At 47.9% G+C, this 13,227-nt stretch overlaps 1 protein-coding gene across 1 annotated transcript in view; it reads right to left on the reverse strand.

The window, feature by feature from the left end:
- Positions 1-4,249: 4,249 nt before the first annotated feature.
- The window catches only part of LOC111144176 (prickle planar cell polarity protein 2), an 85,168-nt gene continuing 76,190 nt past the window's right edge, over positions 4,250-13,227 (reverse strand). The window contains exon 7 of the mRNA XM_022498360.1: positions 4,250-5,124. Coding sequence (XP_022354068.1) covers positions 4,250-5,124 — 875 coding nt within the window. The remainder of the gene's footprint in view (positions 5,125-13,227) is intronic.

Genomic DNA, 13,227 nt, shown 5'->3' on the forward strand with positions numbered 1-13,227 from the left:
GAGAGGTACCTCAAAAGGCGGCAATCTGAAGCCGCCTTCAAAATCAGGAGGTTTTGCTGAGTCCTGCAGCTGGAAGGCTGTCCGTAGAGCCCATTTCAAAGCCCTGAAGGTGCTAAACAGTTGCTAACAGCAACTCTTCTGGCACAAAATAGATAACTGGTTTCATTTCCCACTCTCCTCTGGTCATAGATAGATCCTCTGTCTTAGGCATTAGCATCTGGTTTCTGTTAGACAGAAACACACAAAGAGCACTTCTCCTTGGAATTTAAATATTTGTGTTATTTCTGGTTAGAAGGTGGGATTAGATGAAGAATAAGATGGCCTCTTATCTGACCTCTGCAAAACGATGAACAGAAGGCTGCTTGTAATAATTGGCCAAGAACATGGGAATGCAGAAGGAGGCCCAAGGGATTTGTCTTTGTTTTGCTTTAAGAAGTCAGCCTCCACTTTTAGCATCCAGAAAGGAATTGGGGGCTCTCACAGTCATTTACGAATGATGCTTCCTACAAGGTTGGTGTGCCATTTGCGGCCAATGGCAAATGATGGAAAGACAGATAAAAATCAGTTCCCAAATGAGATTTGTTATCAAATGACCTCAGTTCTAACCCACTGATCCTGGGTGCTTGGAGAGTCACAAAGATTTCTAAGACTGCATCCACGCTCCCTGGGAGAGTGTGGTGGATTCACTGGTTTTACCAGTCGCGCTGCAGGAATGGGAGAGCGTGTGCTATGTCTGTTTCATCGCTGGCCGCACCTGAACTCAGTGACGGTGAGGGGGACCCAAAAAGTGGAAAACCACTGCAGGAGAAGGAAATACAGTTTGCTGCAGTGCAAAAGCATCCTACAGAATGGGGAGAGAAAGAGCAAGAGCTGTCTTGTGGTCCCCTCCTGGAAAGACAAAACTGCTTGTTCACTGGGCTGGCTGAGGACAGAAGGGAAGGACTAGTGATGAGAAGGTGAATGTAGAAAGAACCAACAACCAACAACCAATCCAACAACTCTACCCGCCTTGAACCTGCGCAGGACCTGGGAGCATGGTACTGCTTTCCCTCACCTCATTCACCTTCACGGAACTATAGGACAGAAGGAAGGATACCTAAACGCCACCCTCCATGCCACCAGCCTGCTAAGAAAGCTGTTCACAGTATCGAGGGTCATATGTATTGGCAGGGGCATTCAGGAAACCGTCAATGGCTACTTCTTCCTGGAAAAGAGCCCGTTCTGTTGCCACTGAGTTGAGCAGCGATAAGAAATGACCTGAAAACCAAAGTGGTCGTTTTCACCAAAAGCCAAGAGGACCAATATGAAGAGAGGTAGAAAAAGCAAACCCAAGGTATTAGAGATGAGAGGGAACTAGGAAAAATTACTTTTCTGTAACGGTCTATCGAAGATGCAAGGAGATCCAGGAAGAGGTGAGTGTAAGCCCCACTCACAGGCAAAACTTGACGAGGAAGAGCTCATGGTTATGACAGAGGGATAAGTTGAGGATCCCAAGTTCTTGCCTCCAAAGAGAACACATTGAGTTTTCAGGAACAGAGTTCTGTGACGTTAGGTGTAAGTCAGCACGAACAGGTAGGATTCCTACGACCATGACGTCCTGCTCTCTCCGGGGCATTCACTTGGAGGTCCCATCACCTTTGTGATGATTTAACCAGCCTCGTGGGCATTGTCTGTAAGGCGCCTGGCTGTGTGTGGGGTGGGGAGAAGCCGGAATGGAACACACGGAAGTGACCTTGGTTAGAAACAGTGTGACCCTGAGGCTTCCATCTCAGTATATTTCAAGCTCTGGCCAGTTGAGCTGCCGGACGCGCCCCGGGCAGCTAGCTCTGAAATCGCTTAGTCCTCCCACCCCCTTCATGGGATGTGGCTACGGGTCGATTTCAGGCCACCCTCTTCTTCCTGCGGAGGGTGCCTCAAGCCTCATGGGGGGAAAGTAAGGGGGTACTTCTGGAGAGGATGGACTTAGAAAGCAGCTTTTACCAGGAGAATTTCTTTCATTGGATTCCAGGCCACAGAGGACAGACATGATTTTCAGCTGTTTGCTATGTTAAGCGATCTACTTTTGTCTCTCTTTTCTTTTTCCAAAATGCCTTTTCATTCTCATCAATCAAGGAACTCCAAACTCCAAATTGGACTCGCCCGATTTCTACCAGAAACCTGCCACTTCAGTAGCATGGTGTTGCACATTGTTTCTTAATCAGTTTTGCCAAGCAGTTTACAAACTTACTATACAAACGTAATAGAGTTAATTCTCCGGAGGCTTGGATAAGTAATGAAGCATTTAGATATGAAGATAGCATGCGGAAAACAGCCACAACCAACATTTGCATTGCTTTTTTTTTTTTTAAATCAGTGACAATGACAAATGTCATATTAATACCTGAAAAGCAAATTATTTTAATACATCCTGAATGGAGTGCCATTTCCACGTCCTTTACAGCCTTCTTTTCCCCAGACCCATTTGGGATGGTGTCTGAAAAGCCACTTCTCACATTCTCTCCATAAAAAAAATACTAGAAAATATTAACTACTATACTGAAAAGAGACCACGCTCACCTCACCACGGCAGATGGCCACTGAGTTACACCGTGTACTACATCAACAGTACATCTCACTAAAGGTGGGTCCTCCGATGGATTATTTCAACTGCTACAATCCATTCAAGGGAGGAGGAGAATGGAAGAGAAAGCAAGGGCTTCACTGTGAACTGAAGCAAGGTAGGAAGTTTTATTTTACTATAAACAACACAACCGTTAAATGTCTTCTTCAAGCAAACTCACTTTTGAGCCCAATTTCTGTCTGACCAACAGTCCCCAAAGTTCAACACGGAAATCTCCCTTTGAACAGCATCTGCTCTTCAAGGTCATCACCCTGAAATCTCCCAAACTGCTCCCTTTCCTGGGTCACCCAGACACTCTGGTTACGGGGCGTGTTAAACTGGATTCTTTCTGCAAGCACTGGGTGGGGGGGTGGTTATTCAAGGTAGTGGTCACCTCCCACTCTACTTCATTTCCCGAAGCTCTTCTTTACTCTGACCTTCCTTCATATCCCCCTTCAGTCTCTACCCTTGACCTGCTTTCTGCTTTCGAATTCCCTTGTTCCTTCTCCACGCATGACGTACGATCTAGAACACCCCGTCCTTCCCAGAGCCCTGCAGGACTTTCTACATGTCTACTGCTTAAGTTCATTTGCACTGAGGACAACCGGTTGTCAGGCTAAGGCAGCTGTTCCGTCTGCCTTGGTAAAGGAAAGCAGATAATATAATCCAGGAAACATGAGCACCAGAAAATAATGCCACATTCAAAACAACGTCATGCTGACATCACACGATGGGTACCACTCACAGTCACTTTCATTTTCCCCAAGGGACAGATCAACAGCAAGCAACTTCAATGTTCCCAGCAGGGACGGCGTTGCTCACGGGAGTTTACGGACACTGGTTGGTTTCTCTAATTGGCAAAAGTTACGTTTGCAATTAAAAAAAAAAATTACTATCACTTTGTAGAGAAGAAATTCTACCGAGGGCGGGAGCAGACTTAAGGATGTCTCCTTAAGGTAGAATGGAGCATAAAATACTTTGGGTGTAATGGTTAATTTTTTTTTCAGCCACAAAACGTCAAATTGAATAAACTCCTTTGAAAAAGGTCTCACTGACATGTAACAAATTTGTATAGAAAAAAAAAAAAAAAAAAAAAAAGGCGGTCCTGGACCGCCTCTGAATGTACTACTCAAAGACAACGCTGGGCGTGCATGCAAATTTCCACTGAGTCCTACGATATAGAAATTCCTTTGATATTACAAAATACAAAAATATTTTATCAGAACTCTCATTTACATTGCATTTACAATGGACATGTAAATAACTTAGTCTTGGGTCCTGGCTAATAAACAAATTACTTACTGGAAAAAGGGTCCTAAAAGTAAGAGAACCAGAGAGGATATAAGCGAGCGGGAAACAGTTTGCCATCTTGCGAAAGGCGACTCAACACAGACTGATGGGAAGGAGGGGACCAACCCTGGCCTCCAGAGTCTATAGCGTTTCCAAAGTGAAATGTGCAAATAATATTCAACATGCCGAGAACTGGGACTACCTATTGAGTCAGTCTATAACCTTGCCTCCACCACGGCCAGCATTTCCCTCCTCTCCTCTAGCCACCACCCCGAAAGCGCTTTACAATGGAAAACAGTGCAAGTTTCTGAATGTACATTCTTAGCTCCCATCTTCCCCCATTCCCTGACCCCGAGCCTATTAGGAAATGATGCAGTTTTTGCTCTTTTGTCTTTTCCTGCTGTGCAACTGTCCCCTGCCCCCTAACGTGGAAGACTTGGGGAGCCCATAGGAGCTGTATTTGTGCAACAGCTCATCGCTCGTGACGTATCGCAGGCGGGCGGGCTGGGGGATGGGTTCTCCTAGGAAATAGCCCTCGTTGTCGGACTCCGAAGAGGAGGAGCAGGTAGAACACCAATCGTACTCGGCGAAGTAGGGTCCCCAGCGCTCCCCGAAGGCATTCTGCAGAGCCAGGTCTGACACCGTTCTCGGGCACTGGCCGTACAGGTCCCTTCGGGACCCTTGGCCCAGGCTCTCCTGGAAGCTCCGCTGGCGCATGAACTGGTCGTAGTCCTCCCTGGCTCGGAGGGGGGGCCTTTCTTTTAACCGAGAGATGGCCTCGCGTTCGCTGGCCAGGTGCAGGGCGTTGTCCGAGCGAGAGCGCCGGGAACGCCTGGAGCGGTGAGGTCGGAAGCGGCGACCGTCGTCGCGGGAGGTACTTCTCCTCCGAGTGCGTTCGCTCATGGGCTGGATCCTCATGCCCTCCTGCCCTGGCAGCTTGCTGCTGGCCATCCCCCCATCAAAATCAAAGCTCTGATGCAGCCTGCCATGGGACTGCAGGTCTCTGTACCCAATGGGGTTGCCGAGCTGGTGGAGATTTCCCTCCATCTCCTGGTACTGCTGGGCAGAGAGCAGGCTGCGAACCGACTCTGCGCTCCGGAACTGCATGGACGAGTTAAGTGTGCCCATGTTGCTCAGCTTCTCGGAGACATTCATTCCAGAGTCTTTGCTGAGGTCAGGCATGGAAAACCGGGAGAGGTGCTCCTGGCGCTTGGCCCCACCATCTGCGGACAGGCCTGGGGGTAGAGAGGGAAGAGAGGACCACGGAGGTTAATATAAATGTGCAGTCTTGCTCATTGGAATCACCGTCTGTCCGGGATCGCTGCATACAGTTGCGCAGTTGTACACTGCACAAAGGTGCTCTCAGAATGTTTGGGAGAGCTCTTTCCCCACTCCACAGGGGGGTGGTGCCCACCGAGAGAGGACAGCTGGTTAAAATGCATCCGCACAGGTATATGTTACTAGTTACTAATTCCTCCAAAGGCTCACTGAAGTCACTAGGAGCCCACTGTGCATCTCATGCATGCTTCTTCTGTTTAGAATTTCACTTTACAAAGTGCTTCAATTACCTCTTTGATCTAAGGCTGCACTGTAAGTACATGGCACAGATATTCTAGACGTGGAAGGTTTCCGCGACACAGGCTGGGCCATGCCCAAACAGTTCCTATCAACACTGAGCCTCGCATCTAATCTCCTGAAACCAGAGCAACTCACTTTCCTGTTAGCCTCCAGCAGCTTCCCCCTGCACCTGCCGTCCCTGAGCTCCACAGCTCAGATGTCTGGAACACTAAGTGGCTCCCAGGGTGTACACAGAGGGACATTTACTCTCTCAGGCTCTTTAGTGAATGACTGCTCCAGGGTTTTAAATTGGCCCTGAACAGCCAGAAGATGTGAGTGGGACTCTGGGATACTCCTTCTCCCCTGGGGGAGGCACTTTTTAAAACACCATGACCAGTGGGTATCTCTCTAGCAATGGGCCTGCAGTCCCTAAAGGCTATCAATGGCACCACTTAAATGAAAACCATTTTGCAAGTAGCAGGGGATTCTTGACCTGAGTAACTTCCATGCTGCCCGCCCTAAAGCAGCACTCTCAAAAGAGAAGCTTAAGAATGGCCCTGGTGGTAAAAGCTCAGCATTTTCACTCATTATCTGTTGGAAGATGAGCCATTTTGCCATTGCTGGTTGCAGAAAACATGCCTTTGGATTACAATGGCCCAGTATGACCCAGGTTACTGATTCTTCTTCCCCAGCTGCTGGGGGCCAACAACTTCCAACCCCCGGACAAAACTAGTGTTATGAACACTTTGAAAAACTACTTAGCAGTATCTGTTTATGCTAAATACACACACATACACACACACACATTATCAATGAGTTGCTTGGAACATTTGTGTCCTTTTGGGTGTGTGTGTGTGTGTGTGTGGACTTATGGATTATTTCTGTTGGGTGTACAATCAGAGTGGAGATGCTACAATTTTTCATTGTTACTCTTGATTATACACCAAACAGAAATTAGTTTATAGGTCCCAAAAATGTGCAAGGGTATTCCGAGAAGCTTTCTTTAGAGTAGCTTAGAACTATAAATAACTCAGATGTCAATTAACAGGAAAAAGGATCAGTAAAATGTATTTTATACCAATCCCCCTTAAAAGGAATGAGGAGTCTGGAGAGACGGCCGATTCCAGGACAGGAGGAGGGAAGGTAAGATAGGAGCATGGAACATCTCGCTACGCCAGAAAGGAAGGAAGTGTTACAAATGAAAAAATGAGGGGCTCTCTCTCGCCAAAGCTGAGCAACGTGAGCATCAAAACATTAAAACAGTAATGATTTATAAACCATTGAAAAAGGAGGAAATAAGTCCATAAACGCCCCAATAAATAAATGGGGGAGAAGACTGGGCTCTTATACACAGGACAATGTTGAGCAGAGAGGGGGTGCTGGATTTGGAAGACCACCATTTTGTAACCACTGTACATAAAGACTGATTCACACAAGAGTCAAATTATGCTCAAGTCAGGGGGTAAAATTTGATGGGGGAGCAGGATATTTGCACGGTGTTAAGTGTTTCTCCATATTAGTTTGTAAGGAAATATTTAATAACTACACAACAGAGAAATCAGACAGCACTTTGACCGGGAGATCAAACTTAACATCATCGATGAGGCAGAACTGGACATTGTGTGCCTCCCAACGTAAGTCCTAAGAAGGACACACTGTCACCCACACACTGTTCTAGTCAGGAACATTTCCTGAGCGGATTCAGAAGGAAACATTAGATAAGCTCCCAAATGAGGAAAATTCTATTAAGAAAAAAAAAAAAGGGACTATATCCTTAAAACGGTTTTTTTTTTTTTCAGTACCATAAAAGTCTGAGGGAATGTTCTACGCCGAAGAACACAAAGGAATCATGGCAACTGTGTAGAACACCTGATCCCTCTGGAACCAGTTCTCTGCTGAGAATGTTAGAGAGCATAGCTGTGGAACGACTGACAAAAATTGGGACATGGGCAATTAATAGCCATATTATGCTAAATCTACTGTGGTAATTTTGATAACGGTGGTAATTATGATAATGTTGGAGAAGACCCTTCCTCTTGGGAAATACAAAGGGAAGGTTGTGGTAGTACATGGCTGAGCTGGATAGGACTTCCTCTCCAATGGTTTGGAAATACACTGCGTGTGTACATTGTGTACACACAGTTCAGAAATGCAGTGTGTGTGTGTGTGTGTGTGTGTGTGTGAGAGAGAGAGAGAGAGAGAGAGAGCAAGAGAGAACCAGCAATAAACTAATGGGATCAACAGTTAACCAGAGGTGAATCCAGGTAAAGCATACATTCTGGGTATTGGTTTTGTTCCATTTTTGCAACATTTCAGTTAGTCTGAAATTATTGCCAAATAAAAAGTTTCTTAAAATGAGCAGTGCATGCATATACAATGGTTTGGTTTTCCATGCTCAGGGAAGTTCCTGGGAGTTGGGAGGGGGGCGGGTGGTGTACGCTGTTGGCATCTAATGGGCAGAGGCCAGAGAGACGTTGTTGAGCACCTCACGGTGGACAAACTGGGCAGTCCCCACAACAGAAAATTATCCAGCCTGGGAGGACCAGTCATACCACAGCTGAGAAACCATCATACGGCAGAATTCCACACAACGAGAATGAACAATGATACCCAGTAACAGGGATGAATGTCACAGAAAATGCCGGCAGACACAAAAGAGTACACGTTGTGTGATCCCATCTGTATGGAGTTCAAGAGCTGAGGTTGTGTTTGGTGGCAGAGATCAAGGCAGTGGGAAGGGACATAAAGGGAAACTTCGAGGGTGCTGGAGATGTTCTATATCCAGATCTGGGTGATGGTTATAAAAAGATACACACGGAAAAATTTCTTGAGGTGCAATTTAATATTTTGTTTGCTTTATCTTATATATAAGTTATACCTCAATAACAAGGCATAAAAATAAAGCAGTGGTCTCATTAAAGAGCCACATTTAAATGCTGGATATGCCTGCAGAGAAACCATTCTGCCAACCGCGGTACTTTCATATAGATTTTTTGATTCCATTACTGGGGTAACTGTCAGGGCAGGAGGGGATGAGTTCTTTAACTCCCCCTTTCTCTGCTGCCTATCTCTGACACACACATCATAAAAGCTGATTTACAACAGCCTAATCACTTCCAGAACCTCCCCAACCTGAGGGCGGAGAGGACGGATCGGCAAGAAAGGATGATGAATGAGTTGTCGGGGCAGACGAACTCCATCCAGTAGGGAAGGAAAAAAATTCTTCAAAATCCCAGGGAAAAGCAAAAGCTGTACAGGTGGGCTCAGTGATCTCTGCCGGGCTTTCTCCTCCAGCTCTGGAGTGGAATCAGTGTTGGCATCAACAAGTGAGCAAACACCGTAAATTCCCACACGAGCTGTTTTCCTGACCCTGTCTTTTAGACGCCCCAAAGCCTGTCATTTCTGAGGACATCACGTTATGTGAACAGATTCTTATTTCGATGAGGAGGTTAACATAGAGAAGGGCAGCTTCAGTCCCACTGGGAGGTGATCTTGCTGATTCGTGTTGTGATCTCAGGATAACCCTAACCATCTCCACCCTCCCCTACACAGGAAAATGCTCTGTCAAGAGCAGGAGGGGTCCTGGTGCTCAACCCACAGCCTACTGTTAATCTCACTTATCCCAAACACAGGCTACTCCCTCGGGGACATGGGGCTGGGATTGTAAACACAACCGGCTCACTGCAGACATTATAAATACATTCATTTACTTAGGAATAAACCTTCTGATTGATTAACTCGGATTTGTCTCCAGGGTCCTCTTGCTCGCAGAACATGAACAGAATGGCCAATGTGGCCCACCGATGGGCAACAATCATGCATTTGCCGCTAAACAGGTGTCTCTGTGGTTAATTTCATTCTTGGCAAAGTCCAGAGTCCTGACGCAGATCTAAAGACCCTGAGGGGCCTCCAAGATCACCCACCAAATGCTCTTTCCAGTTTACATGGCTTCAGCAATACATTTCACCACCAGCCAGCTCATTCCAGCCCTCCTTGGAAAGCCCTCCCCTCTGCATTGCTGACTTCTCTTCATCATTAATGTCACCTCTTCAGAGATACCTGCCCTGATTGCTCTTTCTCAAGTAGCAAGCTGTCCCCCACAACAACCAGTCGCTTTGTAGCCTTGACTTCTAAGGTCCCCACCCTGACTTGTTTTCTTAAGTTCATATGTTTGCAATTGAATGGATGTCCCCTGGGAGCAAGGATCATGTTCCCTGCTCACCGGACTACCCCAGAACCAGGAGTGCTCCACTAGTGCTCAGTAAATATTTATGCAATCAAGGCCAATGAAGCCTCACACTGCCACAGCTAGGAAAAAAGCAGCTACCCTTTGACCTGGAATGGGCCAGGACTTAAGGAACAACCAACTGTAATTCAGACGAGTGGTTGCCAACCGCGGGAACAGAAACACATGGTCACACCTGTCAATCTCATTGTCTCTGGTGCTTCTTTATGCGCCCTACCATCTGGGGCCTCTCCCAATTTTAAAGCCGAGGAACGGGTGGTTTATAATTAGCTCCACGATCTGCACAAAGTGTTTGGGCTTATTAATCACAGTTCTGGAGATATGTCTAAATTAGCAGCTTCCAAGCCCCAGAGACGATCACAGATCACACCTCAACTTGGGAAACCGTCCCTCCCTCCCTGCGAGCCAAACTGGAGAGCCACCTCTGGGGCTGGGTGACTGGGCGCAATCTTTGAACCTCTAGAGACACATCTCTAAAATGGGTATAACAACAGTATCTGAGTTTGGAAGTTGTAGCGCCACTAGATGAGGACAAATGTACTTTTCCTTGTTAAGCCTTATCACAGCTGCAGGAAGTTTGTGTTGTCTCTAGGGCACCTTTAACTCCTGGGGTAGTCTAGAACTTCCAAGAGGGCAGGAACGGACTCCCGTTGGCCAGCCCTCAACTGGCTGCCTGGTGTTGCAGTATTCTACCTGCAGGAAGAAAGCAGGAAGCAAGACCGCAAACTGCCCACGCAAGGAAGCTGCCCCAAGAGTTTTGTACCCAGCCAACTGTAAAGGCAAACAAATGCTTGAAGGTGTAGATCCTATGGATGAAAGAATCTGAGAAAGACGACACCCCCCGGCCAGAGAAATGGCAATGCTCACTGAAGACGTGCCACCGTTAAAATCATGTGCGCCTCCACACTGCACCCGGGACTACTTCTCTACGTGGAGGAAATTCACGTCTTGACTCCATTTATCTGTGTGCAGCCCGAGTCTCTGTGTCCAATCACTGGCTACTGACAGAGTCCAACCCAATGCGGCTCTCCCAGGTCACTCTCTCCTGCTGCAAGAGACACACATTACTTCCCTTGCTGCCCAAGCCGGGACGTGCGCACATGCGTGCCGGCAAGCGAGGTGCGGTGGGGGAGGCGGAGACCGCCCACTCAATTCCCCTTGGGAGCCTGTAGAGTCTGACCCCACAGGTGACAATGGCATGATCACAGGGCCCCAACACATGCTGGAAAACCTGGCTGCAGAATCCCAACCGACTGCATGAGCCATGGAGGCAAAGTCATTCCTTCTCCAGGGGAACTCTGTTTTCTTACTAGGCGGAGAGGGTCTCTTCCTCCCCAAATAATGCAGAATCTGTGAGCCGTGTTCCATGGGGACTGTGAAGCTAGTGGTTTCCATTTATCCTTAGCCCAGCGATCGTTGTGGCCCAGAGCAAATGCCCAGGGGCCGCAGGCTTCTGTTAGCACTGCAGGCCTTGCCCCAACAAGGAGAGGGCCGCGTGGAATGTCGCCTGTGCTCCTCTGTGGTTAAACCGTCTGGACAAAGCTACAGCCGGGCTGCTGTAAGCAATGCCAGCGTGTCAGAATGCTCAATAAACCGCACTGCCCATGGAAGGTCTCAGAGAAGCCGGGGATAGCGAGAAAAATCAATACCCTCAAAGGATGCCCTGGGTGTGATGGAAGAAAGGATCTTTGCGGTGTTCCCTCCCTCTCTTTATTCGGAGACCAGAAGGTAAGCGTGCGCTCAAGTCCAGAGAGAAGACAATGCAGAGGTAACGCAGCCCTTTTGCTGCATCTTTCTGTTCCTTATTTATTGCCCGTCCTAGTCCTATCCCTCCCCTCCAAAGAAACTGGCACAGAAGGACAGAGTTGTGTTTCTGCCAAACTAAACGGTGCATCCCCATTTTACATTTCTGTAAAAAGAAAGAGGAACTGCTCACCTTAGCCTTCCAGACATTTACGACTCACAGTGATGATTTAGTTTGCTCGCAGTAGGGTTTTCCCTTTTTGACTTTTTTTTTCCTCCCCCTGAAGCAGAGACATGAATAGGAATTGTTTGGAAGAGGGGTCTGCAAAATAGAGCCCCTGGTCCAAATTCAGATCACTACTTGCTTTTGTCAATAAAGTTTTATTAGAACAGGACTACCCCCATACGGTCTAGAGCTGCTCTCCCACTACGATGGCGGGAATGAGCAGTCATGTCAGAGACCGTAGGACCTACGAAGCCTGAAATATTTATTATCTGGTCCTTTCTAGAAACCGTCAACCTCTGGTTTAGAGCCTGGATGAGCTGGGAAGCTGTACCAAGCTTAAGCAACCCCAAAGTCATGAGCTCGCACCGTTTAAGTATCTCAGAGCTTGCGAAAATATGTCTTTGAGGGACAAGCTGATTCAAGTGTGTGTGTATGTGTGTGTGGTGGGGGAGGGGTAGTTTGATCAGGTCCCTTGGGATCCTTTTTCCAACTAAGTCCATTGATTTCATCAACACTCAGAATTTCAAATTGGCAACAGCTGGAGAGAAGCTGTCATCTGGGCAGTGGGGTTTAACCACCACCACATGTTCCTCAGTGACAAGGCACGGAATGTTCGAACAGGGCAGGACAAGGAAGGGTGGGGGTTGGGGCTGGAAAGAGAGGGAGAGGGGAGAGGCTATGGGAGGAATTATGGGTACACTCAAAATTCCTCACTACTAAGAGTGTGACCTGTGGCCAGTGGCCATGGTGTTGTACTCAGACTTGCAGAACCCGACCTGCCTTTGCATTGGAGCCTCTCTGGTGATTCATATGCCCTTGAGGGTGAGAGGAACACTGTGCCAGAGTGGTGACAGTTTTAGGGCCAATCTTCTTAGCAACTAAAGGGGCTTCGACTCCAGGAAACCCCACACCCTCAGACATGGATTCAGGGTCTCTCAGCTTTGGTACTATTAGCGTCTTGGGCAGGATAATTTTTGTTTTTTCCTGTATGGGGGCTGTTGTGTGCTTCGCAGGATGGTTAGCACCACTCCTGGGCTCTGCTCACGAGATGCCAGCAGCACAACCCTTCAGGTGTGACAACGCACAGTATCTCCGGACACCGCCAAATGTCCTATGGGAATAGAACGGCCCCAGCTGAGGACTCCTGTCCGAACAGACCCAGTCCTGGGGGAGCCGCAGACCACAGCCTCAGAAGGACTCTGCTCCTGATCTCGCAGCAAAGCTGGGTAAATCCTGCTTCACCCCACCATGCACACGTGAGCCTGACCACCAGAGAGGCCTGACACCTTGTCCTTCTAGAGAAGGAGTGTGTCCCACGAGGCTGGGCGCGGCGATGTCTCCCAAATCGGGGAACCCCAAAGTTGTTGTCTCTCTGAACTCCCCTTAGCTCACGCACTCCTGACAGTCTGTCTCCCCCTCAGTGGATTTCCAGAGTTCCCCGTGGTTCGGGCCTTCACGGCCTTATTTTCCTCCTCCCATCGGAAGCTTGCAAAATCCTGCTCTCTTCCTTCCTTAACTCCGGTCACAGCCTGTCTAGTGGGTCCCGAGGGATGAGCTGGTCATAAG

This window comes from Enhydra lutris, unplaced genomic scaffold, assembly GCF_002288905.1.
Source record: "Enhydra lutris kenyoni isolate GAN:26980312 unplaced genomic scaffold, ASM228890v2 scaffoldscaffold10, whole genome shotgun sequence".
Classification (NCBI taxonomy): domain Eukaryota; kingdom Metazoa; phylum Chordata; class Mammalia; order Carnivora; family Mustelidae; genus Enhydra; species Enhydra lutris.